Source organism: Carassius auratus, chromosome 19 (genome assembly GCF_003368295.1).
Source record: "Carassius auratus strain Wakin chromosome 19, ASM336829v1, whole genome shotgun sequence".
Classification (NCBI taxonomy): domain Eukaryota; kingdom Metazoa; phylum Chordata; class Actinopteri; order Cypriniformes; family Cyprinidae; genus Carassius; species Carassius auratus.
In genome coordinates this window covers 1,562,996-1,585,640 of record NC_039261.1, presented here as the reverse complement: position 1 = coordinate 1,585,640, position 22,645 = coordinate 1,562,996, and the positions used below count along the sequence as shown (strand labels likewise).

Sequence of the window (22,645 nt, the reverse complement as noted above, 5' to 3'; positions counted from 1 at the left end):
TGAGCACACACCCGGAGCAGTGGGCAGCCATTTATGCTGCGGCGCCCGGGGAGCAGTTGGGGGTTCGATGCCTTGCTTAAGGACACCTAAGTCGTGGTGTTGAAGGTGGGGAGAGAGCTGTACATGCACTCTCCCCACCCACAATTCCATCCGGCCCGAGACTAGAACCTACAACCCTTCGATTGCGAGTCTGACTCTCTAACCATTAGGCCACGACTTCCCAAATGTGAGCCAAATAGCCAAATAGCCAAATAGCCAAATAGCCAAATATGTTCAAATTATCAGATCACTTACTGACATCACAAAGTATTATGTTTGTCTGAACCTTTCAGAGACAGGTGGAATCAGTCTTGCATGGATGTTTTTTGCCAAATTAATCAGTGTCTCACTATTGCCTTAGTCTTTGCAGACTCCTACAAACCCTACATCTTGCATGCAGATGCCAGTCTAAAAGGGCTAGGCTTTGAATTAAATCAGCATTTCTCCAGTCTGCAGCCCAGTTCAGAAGGCTCGTTGGTCTAGGGGTATGATTCTCGCTTTGGGTGCGAGAGGTCCTGGGTTCAAATCCAGGATGAGCCCTTGGTCAGGTTAAAACCTGAAGCTTTGTTGTCTCATTGAGTTTCAGTGCAATTAGAAAAATGAGCAAATCAGAGAAGAGATATCCTAATCACCAATTGGTATTTCTTTCAATGAACTCTGCAGTCAAGGATAAATTCCATGAATACCTATATGGAGCCAAATTCACCATACGTAATGATAATAATCCAATCACATGCATTCTCAACACTGCAAAGGTTAATGCCAGTGACTGGAGATCACTGGCTAACACCCAACCTCATGTGAATTTGATGTGTTGTACAGGCCAGACGAAAACAATACTGATGCACATTTCCTGTCCCGAAACTTGGCCAAGTGACTAGGAACTTCACTGGAGTGCGTCCCTGCTGTGTATAGGGTTTTGTGCCCAGCGGAGCTGTGTCTTCTTGGAACAGGAATCCATGCCTTAGTTGGTCAAAGCAGATGATATTCTGTGCTATATTTGAGAAAATGCCCAACTTACCAGTGTACACGGTGAAACCTAAACACGTATGGGAATAAAACCAGTCAGCACATGCTGTAAGACCAGTTTCCCCAAGTTCTTAAAAAAACACGGTTCCTTTCACCAGTCATTGCTGCAGCTTGTGGTCTCTATGGCCACACGTTTGTCTTCACTACATAACGCTACTTACTTCTTCAGTAAAGTTTATGGTGTTTGGGCAGAAACCTTGACATATTTAAGTTCTCAGGTACACATCTCTTCTTCAATGAGAGTCCACAGATCCATCTATCATCACTGTGTTCCTATGGCTCAAGTGGTAGAGCATTGCATTAGCAGTGCAAGTTGTGGGTTTGATTCCCAGGGAACACATGTTAGGTAAAAAATGTTAGCCTGAATGCACTGTAAGTTGCTTTGAATAAAAGCATCTGCTAAATACATAAAAATGCAAAAATCACTTGGATGAATTTTGGAGTGAAAACACTCTCCCCACTTTTCCTCCAATATTCTGTGCATGAAGAGCTTTTCTAGACCTTTCTCACGACACAAGTAACAGTTAATTAGGGTTTGGTATAATTTGAATTTTATTTATTCGATTTGAGCCCCACTTTCTATTCCAGTGTGTAGATATCAAATATATTCATATTCTGTCTCTTTTTGCAAAACATTTTGACACCTCTGGTAACACCTCTTTTGCAGCAAATTAGCTTGCCACAAATATTACACTTGGCTTTTTCAGCTTCTGACTTTGCAAAGTTTAGCCACACTTCAGACTTGACATGCAAGAAAAAATAAATAAATTGTGTGCACAATTTACTAATTCGTTCTCTTCATTTGCTAAATCGTGCACACAATTTATAAATTGAGGGAACTAAGTGCTTACACTGGCTAATATAACTTGGGTAACATTTTATTTTTAAAAAAGTCTTTATATCAATTAATATGTGATATTATTTGTAGAGCCTATAATTTTATTTTCTTGTCTTCTTCGTTGCTTGATGGCACTTTCATGTTACACTGGGCTTGGTCTAGCCAGGCAAATATGGCCACATGATTATTGTTCGTTGAGTCTTCATTATTCCCTTGGAGGCTCGATTGCAGCTTGAGCTGTCAGGTGTTGCTTAGTGATGCTCAGATATGCACAGATGATGCACAGTTATCATATGTTTAATACATATTAAGAAAGAGAAGAGGACTTGCAGTAAATCTTTGCAGATTTGGCTTACACGAACAACGGTGACTGAACATAATTTATTCTTTTATTGGCAGTGTTGCTCACCATGGTTGCACGAATTGACTAATTCGGAATATGATTGAGGATTCCATATAAGGATGTGGTTGTTAAATTTAGACACTGAAAATATAACATTTTAACTCTTGTATTATAGATTTTAATTAATTTTTTTAATAAAATGGTTAAAATTTCCAGTCATTGCTGTATACAACTGAAACACGGCTCTTCTATTCTTAACTTGAAATATGCATGTTGTAATTATTTTAATGAGTCCTGTCTAAATTCACTATTTATGAAACAGTGGTAGAAAAGCACCTGACAACCTACTACCATTACTTCCATAAAGCTGAAGTGTCACATGTTGTTTTGAAGTAAGTATTTACTCAAGAGGCAGCTCCTGAGAGAATATGTGACTGTGCAAATAGACAAGGGTGCAGGGTTGTTGTTGTTGTTTTCTCATCACTGCCACTGCACGACAAACTGCACAGGTTTCTGATCAATATGATCTGCAGTGACATGCAATCATCTGTCGGAAGTGCGCTAGGTTCTCACATCCTCTCGGTGTGCCCTGAATGCAGTTTTGGGGGAGTCCTCCGGTGTACACCGGCTCACTGTTCTCACGCTCGACTCCACGTGACCATCGAGGCATCCTTACATGACCCGCTGTAAGAGCTACACAATCAGTAACTTTCTACAAACATCTTTATATTTAATGAACAGCTGCTGACTTCAAAGTCTATTCTAATAAAATAATATACATATACTTTTTTGTTGCAAAAATAGATATTAGGCACAAAAACAATAACACGGGAACAATAGCGCAGTTTGGAAGGTCCATTTTCTGTACAACTTCATTGGTCAATAATACCGTCAATCGCCAAAGCGTGTTTTGATTGGCTTCTGCAGCAGAACAGACCCGCCTTCCCGCGAGAAACCACACCTTTGGATCGCGGTCATCCAATATCATGCGTTCTGGGTTTCGAGAGGCCAACCGCCGTGCCAATCTTCTGTCCTACGTTCCCATTGGTTAATCAAAAAACAAAGAGGCGGGTCTTGTTAAGGGAATTAGTTTCCTTGTCTGTGTATGTCAGTCGAGCGAATGTGCGGAATGGCGAGCTAAAACGATAAACAAAAGCTATCGGTCAGATTTAGTGCTCTGCTTCACGGTTTCGGTGCTTCAGTGACTGATGCCTCTCGGGGTAGAATCGGTCTAGCCTCTGTGATTCCCACTGATAGAGAGAGAGAGATAGTGTGTGTGTGTGTGTGTGTCTGAGAGCGAGATGATGACCGCGGAGCTGCTGCTGTCGGAGCTGGACAGCCGCTTCTGCGCCGATAACCTGCTGACCAGCGCGGACTGGGGTGAGTAACATCACCGTTACCGGCTCGGTGTGAGGGGTGCTCCGCTGACTCTGGACCGGAGTCACTCCGGTTCCGGCTGCTGCTAGTGTGCACGTGTGTCTCACTTTGACTAGAAATACAATTTCCCCTTCTATATGTTGATTTCAAAGATTGAAAGACGTTAAAAATAAACAGTTGGTGGTAAGGAATATGACAAAGGAAACGGAGCTGCTGGAGAAGTGACTGTGTCCTGAACCACAGCGAAGCAGCAGCAGCTGGAGGAGACTGATCTCTCTCACAAGACTCAATTTCAGCTCCGCTCAAAAACAAATAACGTTAGCAGTCTTTACGAAACAGTGACATAGCCTTGAAAACTGTGAGTCGACTGTGTTGTGAGAGTAGGTTGTGAGTTTCTTGTTTGTCTCGAGCAGTTCTTGCTTTGGTTTTCCAGCATCTTCTGTTTCCTCAAACCCTTCCCAGCTGTGACTGTAGTTTCTGAGATGTCTTCACACACTGAGGACCGTGAGGATGTTCATGCTCTGTGCTTGAAGAGCAGTGTGTGTACATGTGTGAGAAGGATGTGTACACTGGTCATCCTCTGGCTCTCTAGCATCCCGTTCCCTTCCTCTCACACTTACACTCTCTGTCTGTGTCCGTCAGATGCCTGTCTGTACCAGTGTGAGGATATGGAGGAGGACTTCACCGGAGAACTGAAATATGACACATCGGTAGGTTCACCACACACACACACACACACACACACGGACGCATACACATACACACACACACAGACATTTTATTAATGCCAAAAATCATTAGGGTATTAAGTAAAGATCGTGTTCCACAGAGATATTTTGTACATTTATTACCATAAATGTCAAAACTTTTTTTTTGATTAGTAATATGCATGGCTAAGTATTCATTTGGACAACTTTAAATATGATTTCCTCAATTTTTTGCTCCCTCAGATTCCAGATTTTCAAATAGTTATGTCTCAGACAAATATCGTCTTGCTAACAAACCAGACATCACTGGAGAGATGATTTATTAATCTTTCAGATCATATATAGATCTCCAGGGTCACAAATAGACTCAACAGCTACTACATCTTATTGCCAGAAGTGAATGATGATGCTCTGAATGTGTCTGTCTGTCTGTCAGCTGGACAGTGACCTGGTCCTCACGCTGGACCCTGATGACCCTACTTCACCCTGGAAGAACCTGGAGCACAACTCCACAGGTGGGACACTGCTTTATAATGTCACTTCATTAGCAGAGACGGTATTAGAAGATCAGAGAAATTCAACAGCACTCTACAGAGTCCCGTAAAATTGTGCTGTTAAATATGACAGTCTCAGGCATTATTAGCTCATGAACACCATGAACAGGACGGTTGTACCACACAGAATAATGAACAGATCGAGTCCACCAATCCTCCGCAAGAGCCACCTTTTATTCAAAACTTGAGAATGTTTCAGGAATTCCACTCAGGAACATTCTTATGAAATTCTTGGAGTTTATCTTCAGAAATGTCTTCACTTGGTTATGTGATGAATCTGTTGAACACTCGGACATGCAGTAATGTGTTTGTGATGAACGCAGCGTGTGCAGTTTTCCAGAAGGACTCTGACCTGCAAACATCAGTGTTTAATGATTAAATGCTCAGGAACGGCCCCTGCCTCCCAGGCTGTGTTCCTCTATTTGATGAGGAATACCTGCTCTCTCACTGTGTGTGCTGTGTCTCTCTCTGTAGGTGAAGCGTCAGTCCTGAAGCATGACATGACGATAACACAACCTCTGCCAGTGGACATGTGTAAGTGACCCTGTCTGCATGCTGACCATCTCGTGTTGTGTGTAAATAGGATCTGGTCAGGATTATTATTATTATTATTATTATTATTATACGTTAATGCATTATAATGGCTGTAGATGATTAGGTTTTCAGAGCGTGAGTTTTGCCACAGTCTTGTTTCAGATGAAGCTCTGGTGGAAGGCATGAGTAAGGTGTGTGTGTGTGTGTGTGTGTTGTAGTTTTCCAGGTGAAGACCGAACCTCCATCGCCTGTGTCGTCTCTGGGCTCTGACAGCTCCGTCCCCTCTGTCCCCGATCCTCAGGTGTGTGTGTGTGTGTACAGTAAGAGTGTGCATCTCTGCTTGCTGCCGTTGGTGGTGTTTGCTCGTGCTGTCTTCAGAGCAGCTGATCAAACATCAGGACTCTTCCTGTCCTCACGTGTGTTCTCAGGTGACCGTGAAGAGTGAGAACCCCCCCACTCCACCGCACATGTGTGGAGACGTGCTGCTGCCAGCGCTGGCCAGTGTGAGCGCCCCACATCAGCCCCGGACCACACACACACACACCCTCAGCAGCCTGGACACACACTGCACAGGTGTGCTCACACACACACACACACACACACACACTGGCCGCTGCAGGTTTAGAGTGAGCAAACAGGACCGGTGACTCTCTCCGGTGTCAGAGGCTGTTCTGGGTAACACGACTCTCCGTCTCTGTTCCTGTTCCTCTCGACTGACGTGTTCTCTCAGATTTATTTGAATCTTCTGCAAGAGCAAATGCTGCAGGAAATAAATGTTCTGCAAATGAAAACCCTGAAGGCACTTGAGGAATATTTGATCTGATTGTCTCCGTAGAGTGAGCTGTTAGACTCCGTGTCTTAAAAGAAGCTTGTTTGACTTGATGTCTGTTCAGATTCACACACTGAAGACTGTCTGCCAAGCCTCTGGGTGCCACGTGTCATTGGTTCTTGTGTGTGTACTGAATGTGATGTCTTCTGTCAGTAATGACCAGAGCTAACGTTTAGCGTGTGTGTGTGTGTGTGTGTGTTCAGGGCTCTCCTCCGCTGCGACGCTGAAGGCCAGCAGTATTGTGTGCAGTAAGCCTCTGATCCAGCCCAAACCGGTGTGTGTGGCTCAGAGCAGCAGTCCAGCCCCAGCTCTCCTCCTGCAGAGCGTCCCGCTCCCTGTCCCCGTCCCAGATGGTGAGACCATAACGCCTCCCAGAGGAGGAGACCACTGCCTCGGAGAGACCATCACTGCAGCAGCAGACACAAAGACTGCTCACAGAGATGGTCTTGACATGCTTTGGTCCGGCCTCTTCTTAAAGGGGTGGTTTATTAACAGTAGTTAGTGTGTAATATCACTGTTTGAGCATAAACCGTGTCTGCAAAGTTACGATGCTGAAAGTTCAATGCCAACGGACAGAGTGCTGTTGAATAAAGGTAAATCATGTGGAAATGAATATTGATTTAACACGTTAACCTGCAGCCCATAAACACAATCAATAAATAATAAATTAAGATAAGGGATTTAAAACAGAAGTGTGGCGATGCGCTGTAAGTTCATGGAAAGAAAAGGATGACCGCCTTTTCTGTTTGTTTGCTTCATTTTACAGGAGCACAAATCTTCTGTTTATATAAATCTGATATTTTCCAGAACAGAATCCAGCAGGATCAAATTAATTACTGGTCATAATAATCACATAAAAACATTTAATGTGAGCAACAGTGTGTTTTGCTGCAGCACAGCCACATGCACCACAGTTATGTCTGGCATTTTTATTAATACCAATTATATTTAATTTTATTTTAATAAATGCCATAATGTCAGTTGAAAACATTGTAATTTTGTCTTAAAAAAGGAGCACCACGAAACCATTTACAGAGGTCATCCTGTCATCCCGGTCACTGCGTGGCTGCAATAGATGCATTTAGCAGCGTTAAGATTAACGAATAATCAATTAATTGATCATTAATTTAAACGACGATTTAAATTAATCCATACAGACTCTGAAGCAAAGCATGATGGGAGCCAGAAATGATAAGCACATGTTATGTCTGTCTCCTGCAGTGTGTCTGGCCTCTGCTCCCGCTGTTGTTAAGATGGAGCCTCTGTCTCCCAGCATGCCTCACTGCCCCAGTAAACCCATCATCTCAGCGTCCAGTCTGCCCGGACACGGCTGCGCGGACATCAACGTGAGTGACTTCATCAGATAATCAGATCTTCTGCTTGCTGTCCAACAGGATTTCTGTTCAGAAGAGAGAACGTGGACACCAGTCCAAACCGTGAAATATGATTTTCAAAGCCACGCTGATGAAAACAAAATCATCGTGCTGACTGACATTTGCCAAGCATTACATAAAGTAAATGTAGAAAGATACAGTATTGTGAACTGTCTGGGTGAGATTCACACAAACATAATCCGTTATGTCTTACATGAACGTTTAGTTTTATTAGTCTCTTCATATAGATCTGTCTCAATGCTGATCAAACATTGAAAGAAAAGTTAAGAAGCATCTTTGCTCTTATTTTTAACAACAAAGATAAAAACAATAAAAAGCTCTCCTGTGATTTAATCGTAAAGTAATTATTATTGAGGAAAATATGCAACATTGCTTGGTTTTGATTTGGATCTACAGAAGACTTTAACTCTTTAGCATTTATATTAAAATCAACACTGCTGACTCTAGCGCCGTCAAACGCCTGAAGCGTCTGATTCCAACAAGTCACATCATTTTGAAGGTATTTTAATAAAGCCATTTTTAGGCACCGTTTGCTTATTCTGACTGGTTTGAGCAGCGCGGGTCACCGATCACCCTTTGATGCAGTGACGGTGAATGCACTCGTCTGCTCCTCAGATGAAGGTTTTGAAGAGGCAGCAGCGTATGATCAAGAACCGGGAGTCGGCCTGTCAGAGCCGCAAGAAGAAGAAGGAGTACCTGCAGAACCTGGAGGCGCAGCTTCGGGAGGCGCAGCAGGAGAACGAGCGTCTGCGCAGAGAGAACCAAGCGCTGCGGCTGCGGCTCGCCGGGAGAGAGGTCAGACGCTGACACTGCACACTTACAGAGCTTTCCATGCTGTGTCTAACTGTGTGCTATCCCAAACAGACCCCTGAGTCCGGCAGCAACAAGGGAGCGCTGTGTGTGATGGCTCTGCTCCTCTTCATCACCTTCGGCCCCGTCAGGTACACCAACACACTCCAAACAGAGAGGTCAAAGCCTGCTTTATACTGCGCCGCACAAATAGCAGGAATTTTGAGCAAATGATCTTTGCTTCTGAAACCAGAGAAGTTGAACATGTTGGTGTTCATTATTATTTCATAATGAATCCATCATTTACTTTGGTCTTAAAATGAAAAGGTGCATAGATGTAAGCAAAACAGACTAATTTGTCTTCTTGGAAAGGGTGAAAACAAGATCACAAATGCAAAAGTGTAAGCATCCGAAGCCTGGCTTATAACACGGCAAAAGAGGAATAATACTGCTGATGAAAACGAAACGGTATTGGACTGAATCGCTGGAATAACTGGGCTGCTTGACATATTCAGACACACATATGGGTCAAAGATCAAGAGGGATTTTCAAGCCCCATAATATGTCACAGTACTAGTTTTACCCAGTTTTCAGCAAGAAGTGTTCAGTTATTTAAAATATAATACATCTTCAGTAACATATTTCATTTGTACACCAATACGACTGTTAGGCTGAATGACGATGGAACATTTCACCCGTGATGTGGATCTTAATATTTTATTTCCACAAAGGTTGTTTGAAGTCTTGTTTCATATATAAATCTGAGGTCTGCGTCAGCCGCCGGTCAGCCTTATCAGCGGCCGTTTGTGTCATGCTGTGTCTCTCCTGCAGTTTGAGAGACAGGACGCTGGACGCTGGACTGCAGGAAGCTGCTCCGCTGACAGGAAGACGTCTGTTAGAGTTTGAGACGTCTCAGGAGCCGAGTCGGAGACGAGCGAGCGAGAGACGGACAGACCGAGAGGAAGAAGAGCGCTGGGGCAAAGGAGAGCTGGACAAGAAAGCTGCTGCCTCGTATCAGTTCAGGTGAGATGACCGTCCAGAGTCACACACACACACACACACACACACTCACTCAGAGCTGGCGTGTTCGTCCTGCAGGAATCAGAGCGGTGTGTTCAGTGACGTCAAAGACCTGCTCCTGGAGGACATAGACCGATACTTCTCTGACTGCAGACAGTTCAACCGCTCCGAGTCCGTCAGGTCAGTGCTTCCTGGACACATACACACATCATTCATTATCCAGACAGTAAATCAATCTTCTGATCACACTACCAGTGACCGAGTTTACCATTCTTACGTATATCTGACTCTGGAGCACAAAACCAGCTTTAAGGGTCCTTTTTTATTTCTATAAATGTTTCTGCATCATCTGAAGCTGAATAAATGATCTCTCCAGTGATGTGTGGTTTGTTCGGAGGACAATATCTGTCTGAGACACAACTATTTGAAAATCTGGAATCTGAGGGAGCAGAAAAATCTAAATATTGAGAAAATCATCTTTAAAGTTGTTCAGATGAATTCTTAGCAATGCATATTACTAATCAAACATGAAGTTTTGATAAATTTATACTAGGAAATTTTACTAAATATCTTCATGAACATGATCTTTACTTAATATCCTAATGATTTTTGGCTTAAAAGAGAAATTGATCATTTTGACTCCTACAATGTATTGTTGTCTATTGCTCCGTGTGCTACTGATGACACAGATGATTTCTGCTTCTGTGCTGCAGGACACAGATGAAATCTTTTTTTTATTAAATTACTATTCTTTAAAATCATGATCCCAAAGAATGAGTGGGTGTGACCAGACTTTTGAGACTTTTGAAGTAATGTGTTGAGTTCTTTCTTCTTAATTTCCCTGTTGCTAGTCTTTTTAAGGGACAGCACATTTTATTCTCCTGTAGCGGTCACATCTGAGATCGGTTCACTCTCTCTGTTTCTGCGTCAGGTTGGCAGATGAGCTGCGTGGCTGGGTCCATCGCCATCAGATCAACAGGAAGTCTGATGGAAAGGCCAAGGGGGTGAAGAAGACTAAAATAGCTCAGGTGTGAGACCACAGCTTTCTGGTATCATACAGACTCCCCTCAATCCCCTCAAAGCCTCACAGTCCAGAGCGGTTCAGGAAGTAGAGCAGCGTTTGGTGCATGCTCCAGAGATGAGCTGCCCCACAGTGACACATCAGTGCTGTGTTTATGATCTCAATCGCAAAGTTATTGTTTACACAATGTGTGTGCACTGTGTGTGTATTATGTAGATATACACATGCATTTATATTTTATATAATGTTTTTATATTAAATGTTTATACGTGATATAAATTATGTATGTAAATATTTTCAAAATGTATCTATATATACATAATACATATACACAGTATGCACACGCACAGTATATGAACAAAACCTTTTATTTTGGATGCGATGGCAGCACTAGACCACACGTGTTTCCCTCTCATCAGCAGAAAGCTCCGCACAGAAAGACCAACTTCTCCAGGTACCTTCCAGTTCAGGCTCATCGCTCCATCGAAAGGTGAGCACAGAGCGCGCCTCGGAGTGAAACGGGTGCTGCAAATGTTCAGTGTGATTCATATGTTCCTGGTGTGTCCTGGCAGTCAGCTGCAGGTGCTGCCCGGGCCCGAGATCAGCCACGACGACTTCCTGGACGCTATCGACCGGCGCGAGGACACTTTCTATGTGGTGTCATTCAGACGGGTAAGAGAGCCGGAGGAGCACACACAGACACGCTCATCTCTCGCTCTCTCTCTCTCACTCTCTCTCTCATCCCTGACTCCTGCAGGATCACCTGCTGTTACCCGCCATCAGCCACAATAAAACCACTCGGCCCAAGATGTCTCTGGTCATGCCTGCCATGGCCATCAACGGTGAGTTTAGTCATTTCAGCTGCATAAGAAAGCAATAATGTACTCCAGAACGTGCTGGCGTGCGTTTCCCAAAACCATGGTTGCAAACTAAGTTATCAACTTTGTTGGTTGCAATGCAATTTCCCATTGCCAACCAACTAAGTTGCTAACAGGTTTTGGGAAACGCACCCCTGTATGGTGAATAAATCCCGTCTAGGGGTGATGTTAGGCACAGGGTGAGGCGGAGTGACTGCATCTCCTTCAGTCGTGATCCAGCACGGCCTGGAGTACATTAACGCTTTTATAAAACCGTTACCACCAATAAAAAACATTAACCAGAAATGTATGTATTGAAATGTTACCTTGTTTCCAAGCAAGTTCGTTAAATGCTGTCCTTCTGCTAAAAAATAGTTCCTGACAGCAAGCGTAAACCGCAAGAGTATTCTGAACATGCCTCATCTAAAGCTTAAATAAAAACCGAGAATAGGAGCTCTATCATCCGCGGTGTCATTTATTTGAACACCATATGTGATATTTTCTCACACATACATTTACTTGTCTTTTAGCATGAGGAAATGTCTGTTTTCAGTCTTTGAGTTTTAAAACAGAGCGATTCGCTGCCCGGTGCGAGTTTTACATTATAAACTGATAGACATACAGAATCATACCTGAAACAGAAAACGAATAACTACAGAAATATCCCTCCTCTCTTGGGGAAAGTGTAGGCAGCATATGTGGGCTTGAGAAGCGTTTAGTAGAGTGATCCACAGAACCGTTGGGTGAAGTGCTCATAACTGTGCTGTATCGGCAATAAAACACTGCTGCTGACCAATCAGAATCCAGGAATGGAAAACCTTTACATCCACCTTTCAGAATCTGCAAAATGTAAATGATTTCATATAGACAGGTTATTACAGACGCAGCAGCACACACAAACAAGCCAGATATTAAAAATGAAAGGATAGATGGAGAAGCATTCAGTCAAATGTAAATAGTGAATCCGTCATGGCACGAGTGCAACTGGGAGATGACGCTCTGAGTTCAGGTTTATTGCACATTACACCCATTACTCATGAAGTCAAACTAGCAAAAGAGGATTTGGACATGCCTTAAGTGCACCTGCACCGTGTGCTTTAGACTGTACACTTAGATCCTGAAAGTAGGGCCCTTGATCTTGATCATCTTCCTAAAAACATGGATCAAGTTTATTAACCACATAGATTGTCATTGAATTTGTGTGTGGTAAACCGCACAAAGGTCTGTGTGAAAGCAAACAGACTGGCTACGAAACGCTGCTGTTTGAGCAGAATCTCTCCGCAGAGGTCACTGAACACATGTTCACATGTTGGCAGAGAAATCACATGCGCACGGTTGCCAGGTTGATCAGTTTAACCACTCGGCAGAAAATGGTTTGATTTAAGGAAAAACTTCTGAAACTCTTGACATCTGAAATTGTTACCAATGCAAGAAAATGAAAAGTGTCCAGGATCGTGATGCAGCTCTAGTTGAGTGTTGTTTGGAATGACGTGAGGGTGAGTGAATGAGTAATGTGTCCCGTGTGTGTAGATTCGGTGTATAACTCGTCTCAGGGCGGCTATGAGATGATGATGCAGGTGGACTGTGAGGTGATGGATACCCGGATCATCCCAATCAAGTCGTCTGTAGTCCCGCCCTCCCTCAGAGCCCCGCCCCCTGCCCCGCCCCCTCACCACCACAGCAACCACAGCTCCCTGCGCAGCCGGCCCCAGCCCCTGCAGAGACGGAGGAGCGCGGGTTACTTCATCAGCCAGAGCGGATCCCACTGAGACCTCTTTCCACTTCCTTCTCCTCCTGTTAGCGCGGCTGTGTTTGTTCCGCTGTCATCTGTCACTTTTTATACATACATTGTTTTTTTTCTTTCTTTTATTATTATTATTCTTTTTTTTTACAGATTTTTATTGAGATTATTTAAAAACAATGTGCTTCTATTGGATGTGTGATTTATAAATGTACATTTGAAAATAATTTAATGATTTTGTATGTATTCTTGTCCATCACAGTCATGCATTTCTGCATATGTATATACTGTGCTCTGTCAGGTCCAGTATGAAGCTGCTGGTTTCTCTTTTTGTCACTGAACCTGATGGCAGAGATCATTTTTGACCTAAATAATAAGATTTTAGGCTGTCACAGGATCTCCTTGCGTCTTGAATGTGTGGCTGCTTGTGTCCCGAACCGCTAACGTCTCCACTCATGCCTCATTTAACTCAAGGGACTGTTGTAAATACTTAGTTTTGATTAGTGAAGGAGTTGTGATGTACCAGCGGCTGATATCGGTTCAGTTGTCTTGTGTTCAGAAGCAGAGCGGAGTCCTTTGCCAGAACTGCTTTTCTCTCATTGAAGATGTGTTTCTTATAGCCTCTGATCTTCATGGCTTCTGTTCAAATCTAGCTCCGTCCGTCTGTGATGATGATGATGATGATGATCTGTGTGTCTGAAACTGGCCCATGATGACCTGCTCTTGCATGCTTCAGTTTTCTGTGATGGAGAGATGTTGTATGAAATGTAAACCTGTTTTTTTTTTTACTTTATTTAAATGAGCTTTCATTAGGGAAACACTTGAGGGAAGTGTTTCCCATTTTCTCTCCCGGTCTGTATGAGAATTTTGAACTACTGTCTTTATTTGTAGAAGAGAAAATAAATTTGATAAATAGTTTGTAGTGAGTGACTGCAGCATTTCTTTTGGAGGAGCCACGAGAAAGCAAGAGAAGAGCGTTCAGCACGATTAAACATGATCGTCAATCTCCTTTGTCTTGCTCTTGGGCTCTTCAGTTGCTCTTAATTTCCCCCATCATAACCAGAAATATGAAAATGGTTTAGAATTGATGGAAATATTTGACACATCTATATATCAGGGTGCAGTTTCTCTCTTTACTGTCAGACAGTTTATAAGTGTTGTTTCAGTGTGTCATGTTTTTTTTTCTTCTTGTAGTCTTCCCTCTCTGCCAGGTTTGCATATGCAAATTATCTGAAAACAAGTAGAAAAACATGATTCGATTTCCTGCAGAAAAAAGGCGCTAGAGATCATACTAGGTAAGGATTTATTCATTTCAGAACTGATTTCAGTCCATCAGTTATGCCTAATTAAAGTTCCCATAAACCTTAAGAACCAGTGTGTGTGTGTGTGAGGGAGAGAGAGCGAGACTGTAATGTGGAAACACCAAATTTCACATGGCCAGTTAACCGGTTTAAGAACCTTTAGAAACATATCTACTACTGTATACAGTTTTGTTCAAAATAATAGCAGTACAATGTGACTAACCAGAATAATCAAGGTTTTTAGTATATTTTTTATTGCTAAGTGGCAAACAAGTTACCAGTAGGTTCAGTAGATTCTCAGAAAACAAATGAGACCCAGCATTCATGATATGCACGCTCTTAAGGCTGTGCAATTGGGCAATTAGTTGAAAGGGGTGTGTTCAAAAAAATAGCAGTGTCTACCTTTGACTGTACAAACTCAAAACTATTTTGTACAAACATTTTTTTTTTCTGGGATTTAGCAATCCTGTGAATCACTAAACTAATATTTAGTTGTATGACCACAGTTTTTTAAAACTGCTTGACATCTGTGTGGCATGGAGTCAACCAACTTGTGGCACCTCTCAGCTGTTATTCCACTCCATGATTCTTTAACAACATTCCACAATTCATTCACATTTCTTGGTTTTGCTTCAGAAACAGCATTTTTGATATCACCCCACAAGTTCTCAATTGGATTAAGGTCTGGAGATTGGGCTGGCCACTCCATAACATTAATTTTGTTGGTTTGGAACCAAGACTTTGCCCGTTTACTAGTGTGTTTTGGGTCATTGTCTTGTTGAAACAACCATTTCAAGGGCATGTCCTCTTCAGCATAGGGCAACATGACCTCTTCAAGTATTTTAACATATGCAAACTGATCCATGATCCCTGGTATGCGATAAATAGGCCCAACACCATAGTAGGAGAAACATGCCCATATCATGATGCTTGCACCTCCATGCTTCACTGTCTTCACTGTGTACTGTGGCTTGAATTCAGAGTTTGGGGGTCGTCTCACAAACTGCCTGTGGCCCTTGGACCCATAAAGAACAATTTTATACTCATCAGTCCACAAAATGTTCCTCCATTTCTCTTTAGGCCAGTTGATGTGTTCTTTGGCAAATTGTAACCTCTTCTGCACATGCCTTTTTTTTAACAGAGGGACTTTGCGGGGGATTCTTGAAAATAGATTAGCTTCACACAGACGTCTTCTAACTGTCACAGTACTTACAGGTAACTCCAGACTGTCTTTGATCATCCTGGAGGTGATCATTGGCTGAGCCTTTGCCATTCTGGTTATTCTTCTATCCATTTTGATGGTTGTCTTCCGTTTTCTTCCACGTCTCTCTGGTTTTGCTCTCCATTTTAAGGCATTGGAGATCATTTTAGCTGAACAGCCTATCATTTTTTGCACCTCTTTATAGGTTTTCCCCTCTCTAATCAACTTTTTAATCAAAGTACGCTGTTCTTCTGAACAATGTCTTGAACGACCCATTTTCCTCAGCTTTCAAATGCATGTTCAACAAGTGTTGGCTTCATCCTTAAATAGGGGCCACCTGATTCACACCTGTTTCTTCACAAAATTGATGACCTCAGTGATTGAATGCCACACTGCTATTTTTTTGAACACACCCCTTTCAACTAATTCAACTAATTGCCCAATTGCACAGCCTTAAGAGCGTGCATATCATGAATGCTGGGTCTCATTTGTTTTCTGAGAATCTACTGAACCTACTGGTAACTTGTTTGCCACGTAGCAATAAAAAAATATACGAAAAACCTTGATTATTCTGGTTAGTCACATTGTACTGCTATTATTTTGAACAATACTGTAAATATACTTCATTTGGAAATGAGTGATTGTGACTTTGGCACAGTTTGCAGCTGGAAAACATCAACTGTGACAGATTAAATCTGACAGATTAAAAGCCTCATGACATAATTGCACGTGATGAGGCTGATGTCACGACTCAAGTATGGAAGATCTCATTACTGTAATGCCAACTTCTCCATTCAGCTGCAGCGTGGGGCTTTGTGCATAGGCAATGTCTGGGGTTTTCAGTCCCTTTGATCATTTTCTATCATGCAAAACATACAGGTGTCTGATTCCATATAGAGAGGGAAGAAAACATCTTCTGTATAGACATCCAGCAAGAGGTTGTGGACTTGGATCATGTTCTTCAGGATGGTGTGGCTGTTTCATATGAGCAGAAGGAATCCAGCAATGTGTGAGAGCATCTATCTTCCTCTCAGACCTTCTAGTTACAGTTGATAAGGCACTAATCATGGGAGATTTTAATATTCACGTTGATAATGCAAATGATACATTATTACTTGCGTTTACTGACCTAATAAACTCTTTTGCAGTCAAGCAAAATGTCACCGGGCCCACTCATCGTTTTAATCATACACTAGATTTAATGATATCGCATGGAATCGATCTTACTGCTATAGATATTGTACCTCAAAGTGATGATATTACAGACCATTTCCTTTTATCGTGCATGCTGTGTATAACTGATATTAACTATATGTCTCAGTGATACCGTCTGGGCAGAACTATTGTTCCAGCCACCAAAGAAAGATTCGCAAATAACCTGCCTGATCTATCTCAACTGCTATTTGTACCCAAAAATACACATGAATTAGACAAAATTACTGACAACATGGGCACTATTTTCTCTAATACATTAGAAGCTATTGCCCCCATCAAATTGAAAAAGGTTGGAGAAAAACGTACTGTACCATGGTATAACAGTAATACTCACTCTCTCAAGAAAGAAACTTGTAGTCTTGAACGCAAATGGAGAAAAACTAACTTAGAAGTTTTTAGAATTGCATGGAAAAACAGTATGTCCAGCTATAGACAGGCTCTAAAAACTGCTAGGGCAGAGCATATACACAAACTCATTGAAAATAACCAAAACAATCCAAGGTTTTTATTTAGCACAGTGACTAAATTAACAAATTACCAGACTCCACCTGATTCAAATATTCCACCAACTTTTAATAGTAATGACTTTATGAATTTCTTCACTGATAAAATAGATAACATTAGAAATATAATAGCGGATGTAGATTCTACAGCGTCTAACACTTCAGTTTCATCCATCGCACCCAAAGATAAGATAAATTACAGTGCTTTACAAATATAGGACAGGAAGAGCTAAATAAACTTATTACTGTATCTAAACCAACAACATGTTTATTAGATCCTGTACCCACTAAATTACTGAAAGAGTTGTTACCTGTAGCCGAAGAACCGCTTCTCAATATCATTAACTCATCGTTATCTTTAGGTCACGTCCCAAAACCATTCAAGCCGGCAGTTAACAAGCCTCTTATTAAGAAACCAAAACTAGATCCTAGTGTACTGGCAAATTATAGGCCTATTTCAAATCTTCCATTTATGTCAAAATTTTTTGAAAAAGTTGTGTCTGCTCAATTGAGCACTTCCTGCATAAAAATTATCTGTATGAAGAATTTCAGTCAGGTTTCAGGCCCCACCATAGCACAGAAACTGCACTTGTTAAAATTACAAATGACCTGCTTCTTGCGTCAGATCAAGGCTGCATCTAATTTCTAGTCTTACTTGATCTTAGTGCTGCGTTCGACACCATAGATCATGACATACTCATAGATCGATTACAAAACTATACAGGTATTCAAGGGCAGGCTCTAAGATGGTGTAGATCCTACCTGTCTGATCGCTACCATTTTGTTTACTTAAATGGGGAGTCATCTCATTTATCATCAGTGAAATATGGAGTGCCACAAGGATCCGTCCTAGGTCCCCTTCTATTTTCAATATATATGTTGCACCTTGGTAATATTATTAGAAAATACGCAATTAGCTTCCACTGTTATGTGAATGATACTCAGCTATATATCTCAACGAGACCAGATGAAACATCCCAATTATCTAAGCTAACAGAGTGTGTTAAAAATGTAAAAGATTGGATGACAAATAATTTTCTCCAATTAAATTCAGATAAGACAGAAATATTAATTATTGGACCAAAAAACACTACACAGAATCTTGTAGATTTCAATCTGCAACTAGACGGATGTACTGTTACTTCCTCTACAGTCAGAAATCTGGGTGTCATATTAGACAGAAATTTGTCTTTTGAAAGTCATATTTCCAATGTTACAAAAACTGCATTCTTCCATCTTAGAAACATTGCCAAGCTACGAAACAAGTTATCCGTTTCTGATGCAGAAAAGCATGCATTCATGACCTCTAGACTAGACTATTGTAATGCACTTCTAGGTGGTTGTCCTGCTTCGTCAATAAACAAGCTACTGGTAGTCCAAAATACAGCAGCTAGAGTCCTAACCAGGTCAAGAAAAATGATCATATTACCCCAATTTTACAGTCTCTGTACTGGCTACCTATTAAGTTCTGTATCAGTTACAAATTATCATTACTTACCTATAAGGCCCTAAATGGTTTAGCTCCTGCGTACCTAACTAGCCTTCTACCACACTACAACCCATCACACACCCTAAGGTCACAAAACGCTGGACTTTTGGTAGTTCCTAGGATAGCAAAGTCCACTAAAGGAGGTAGAGCTTTTTCACATTTGGCTCCCAAACTCTGGAATAGCCTTCCTGATAATGTTCGGGGTTCAGGCATCATCCCAATTATCTAAGCTAACAGAGTGTGTTAAAAATGTAAAAGATTGGATGACAAATAATTTTCTCCAATTAAATTCAGATAAGACAGAAATATTAATTATTGGACCAAAAAACACTACACAGAATCTTGTAGATTTCAATCTGCAACTAGACGGATGTACTGTTACTTCCTCTACAGTCAGAAATCTGGGTGTCATATTAGACAGAAATTCACACTCTCTCTGTTTAAATCTAGATTAAAAACACATCTCTTTCGCCAAGCATTCGAATAATGTATCTTTTAAATTGTGAGTGTAGTTGCATCTGATCAAATGTGCATTTTTATTCATTAGCTTGGGTTAAATTAATTTTAGTTTGTTGGATCAGCAGCTATGCTAATGATGTCTCTATTTTGTTTCTATGTTTTGCAACGGGGTAACTAGGATTTACACAAGCTCCAGTCTGGATCCAGAACACCTGAGAAGAGATGATGCTGACCCTCAGAGGACCTCAGATGATGCTAACCCTGAATCAACAAACAGAACTAACAAATATTGCTACAAGTGTGACTGGATCATATAACAATTATTAATTAATAATATTAATAATGTTCATCATCTAGCTGACTACGTCTTGTATTAATTTTTTCTAAAAATCCTGTCAAACGTGCACAAACTGACAGTCACCACCATAAGCTACTACTAAATATTGTAGAAACATAATTTTCTGTAAAGTTACTTTGTAACGATTCGTATTGTAAAATGCGCTATACAAATAAACTTGAATTGAATTGAATTAAAGACCTTATAAAGTCGACGCACCAATAATCATTCACCTAGAACAACAAATTCTTATTAAAACCACAGCTAACTGTGCACTAGTGTGTGTAGACAGCGGAGACCAGGACAACTAGAGCCCCAGATACAGATCCCCTGTAAAGACCTTGTCTCAGAGGACCACCAGGACAAGACCACAGGAAACAGATGATTCTTCTGCACAATCTGACTTTGCTGCAGCCTGGAATTGAACTTCTGGTTTCGTCTGGTCAGAGGAGAACTGGCCCCCAACTGAGCCTGGTTTCTCCCAAGGTTTTTTTCTCCATTCTGTCACCGATGGAGTTTCGGTTCCTTGCCGTTGTCACCTCTGGCTTGCTTAGTAGGGGTCAATTCATCTACAGCGATATCGTTGACTTGATTGCAAATAAATGCACAGACACTATTTCAACTGAACAGAGATGACATCACTGTGTAACAGTATTATCTGTTACTTTGGTATTTTTTCATACTCACCACTAGGGGGCGCATGAGCGCTAGAACCTCTTGTATTTAAAAAGGGTAGTAGTATAGAAGAAGTCAGTTTGTTTGGAAGAGGGAAGCATGGTTTTATCCAAGCACCTCCTGCAACACTCATTGGAGTCCTGATTGAGAAACTTTGTTTCCAGTTCAATCATATGGACTCTTTATGTTACTTTATATTTTGAGATGCTAAGGCTCAACTGAAATGGACATAAAGTAGTTTCTAATCAATGGATTGATCTCACTGCATGACCTTGTGGATTCTCAAGTATCCTAAATACATGAATGTGACTGTGGGCTATCTAGTTTCTTTTTTGGTGGATTTCCTTGGATTACTGGAAGAGCACTTGAAGGACTTTGGACGTCATCCTAAAAACTGAACTGATTAGTTTTATTTTATTTTTTTTATTTGATATTCTGTTACTATTCATTTTCATTTGTCATTATTTTTCTATTGATTAAGTATTTCTTTACAGACTTTCTGTGTGGATTCTGCTTTCATTTTTTGATCTGGTTTCATTTCAATTAATTTTCTTATAAATGCAGTTGTTTAGTTTATTTCTTCTGTTTCCTAAATGTATATAAAGGTATAAAAAGTTAATTCCTGTCTTTATTGTTTGTGGTTATACACTGGGGAACATACTAAGATTTTGTAGTAATATGTTCTTAGTTGGTGGGCCCCTCCTATTATTCAGATATGTATAACTGCATACTAGTAAAGTGGACAGTGGTTATAACTGAATTCAATAATGAACTGTCTTTAACTATAATTTTGCATTATTGACACACTGTTTTCCTAATGAATGTTGTTCAGTTGCTTTGACGCAATGTATTTTGTTTAAAGCGCTATATAAATAAAGGTGACTTGACTTGACTTGTGTGTGTAATCAGTGGATATGGAGACTCTGGCCTGAGATCAGACACATCCATGAGTGACACGCTGTCCCTGCATCACACAACATCAGTGAACAGTTCGGTTCTGCAGCAACTGATATCCAGATCTCTATCCTTATTGATCATGCAACCAAATTTTCCAAAGCTTCACAAAGTTCAGAAGCTCAGACGTACTTTCATGACATGAGCAGACCTCACTGGTTGAGCTTCCATTGACCATTCGCGAAGTCTTTTTGAAGACACAATCAAGGTCCAGAAACGTAGAAAGAAGATTGTTAAAATAATCCATGTATCCAATAACCTATCCATACTATGAAAATACTTTTTGTTCGCAAAGAAAACTAAAATAACGACTTTATTCAACAATTCGTCTCCCCTATAGCGCCATTTTGGAGAGTAATACATACGTAAATGGTGTATCCATGTAAATACCTGTACGTGAACAATCCCTCTAAAATAATGGCCCCAAACATAGCGACTCAAAAGCTTGTTAGATTTTTTTTTGTCCAGATCCGGGAGAGGCCATCTGCGTTCGCGTTGGCGGCCCCGGCTCGATGACGAACTTCAAAGTGGAAGTCCTGGAGCGCTAGGAACCAGCGAGTCACCCTGGCATTGGTGTCCTTGGCATGGGCCATCCACTGTAGGGGGCGCGTGGTTGGTTACCAGGGTGAACTTGCGGCCCAGGAGGTAGGAACTTGCGGAGCTCCAGGACTTCCCACCTGATGGCCAGGGCTTCCTTCTCCACGGCGGCATACTCCCTCTCAGCAGGGGACAGCTTCCTGCTGATGTAAATGATCGGATGCTCCTCACCTTCTTGAATTTGGGAGAGGACCTCTCCCAGTCCTGTGTCGGAGGCAGCAGGATGGGGTCTTTGTCCGGGGTCTTGGGGCAGTGTGGATGGCCTCGACTTTCTTGTCTTGCCGCCGGATGAGTCATCGGCCGACTTGGAAGCCCAGATACTTGGCCTCAGAGAGGGCAAGGTGGCATTTTCGGGGGTTGGCGGTAAGTCCAGCCCGCCGGAGCTCTGAGAGCACCCTCCACAGATGATCCAGATGTTCGTCCCATGCCTCGGAGTGGACCACAACGTCATCCAGGTAGGCGGTCGCGTAGGCCTGGTGGGGCCGCAGGAGGATGTCCGTCATCCGCTGGAACGTCGCGGGGGCCCCGTGTAGGCCGAAGGGAAGGGTCCAGTTATGCCAATGGCCACTGGGGGTGGAGAAGGCGGTCTTCGGCTTGGCAGCCTCGGAGAGCGGTACCTGCCAATAGCCCTTGGTGAGGTCCAGGGTACTGATGTACCGGGCCCTTCCTAGGCGGTCCAGCAGTTCGTCAACCCGAGGCATGGAGTACCCGTCGAATTCAGAGACTTCGTTCAGGCGGCGGAAGTCATTACAAAAGCGGAGGGTGCAATCCGGCTTTGGGACCATCACAATGGAGGCTGGATCACGGACTCCGGGATGGTTCTATTACCCCCAACTTTAGCA

At 42.0% G+C, this 22,645-nt stretch overlaps 1 protein-coding gene and 1 non-coding gene across 4 annotated transcripts; both read left to right on the top strand.

Moving 5' to 3' along the window:
• The first annotated feature begins 507 nt into the window (after positions 1 to 507).
• Positions 508 to 579, top strand: trnap-ugg (transfer RNA proline (anticodon UGG)). Its single transcript has one exon. It is a non-coding gene; the product is annotated as a tRNA-Pro (tRNA).
• A 2,741-nt stretch (positions 580 to 3,320) lies between these two features.
• Positions 3,321 to 13,990, top strand: LOC113119112 (cyclic AMP-dependent transcription factor ATF-6 beta-like). 3 transcript variants are annotated; one of them, XM_026288332.1, is made up of 17 exons: positions 3,321 to 3,629; positions 4,269 to 4,336; positions 4,770 to 4,848; positions 5,362 to 5,421; positions 5,640 to 5,722; positions 5,850 to 5,994; positions 6,469 to 6,603; positions 7,472 to 7,596; positions 8,260 to 8,439; positions 8,509 to 8,585; positions 9,265 to 9,456; positions 9,532 to 9,633; positions 10,385 to 10,481; positions 10,894 to 10,964; positions 11,047 to 11,146; positions 11,232 to 11,316; positions 12,862 to 13,990. In XM_026288332.1, the coding sequence occupies exons 1-17, from the start codon at positions 3,551 to 3,553 to the stop codon at positions 13,098 to 13,100; spliced, it is 1,917 nt and encodes a 638-aa protein (XP_026144117.1). In that variant the 5' UTR covers positions 3,321 to 3,550; the 3' UTR covers positions 13,101 to 13,990. The 3 variants fall into 3 exon arrangements, with proteins under 3 accessions (XP_026144117.1, XP_026144116.1, XP_026144115.1); XM_026288331.1 differs by having other exon boundaries at positions 6,454 to 6,603; positions 10,897 to 10,964; XM_026288330.1 differs by having other exon boundaries at positions 6,454 to 6,603.
• Positions 13,991 to 22,645: the final 8,655 nt, after the last annotated feature.

Coding starts and splice junctions, on each gene's coding strand:
- LOC113119112 (XM_026288330.1), top strand. CDS start 3,551: ATGATGACCGCGGAGCTGCTGCTGTCGGAGCTGGACAGCCGCTTCTGC. Junction 5,995..6,453: donor CCTGGACACACACTGCACAG/GTGTGCTCACAC, acceptor GTGTGTGTTCAG/GGCTCTCCTCCGCTGCGACG. Junction 9,634..10,384: donor AACCGCTCCGAGTCCGTCAG/GTCAGTGCTTCC, acceptor TTTCTGCGTCAG/GTTGGCAGATGAGCTGCGTG.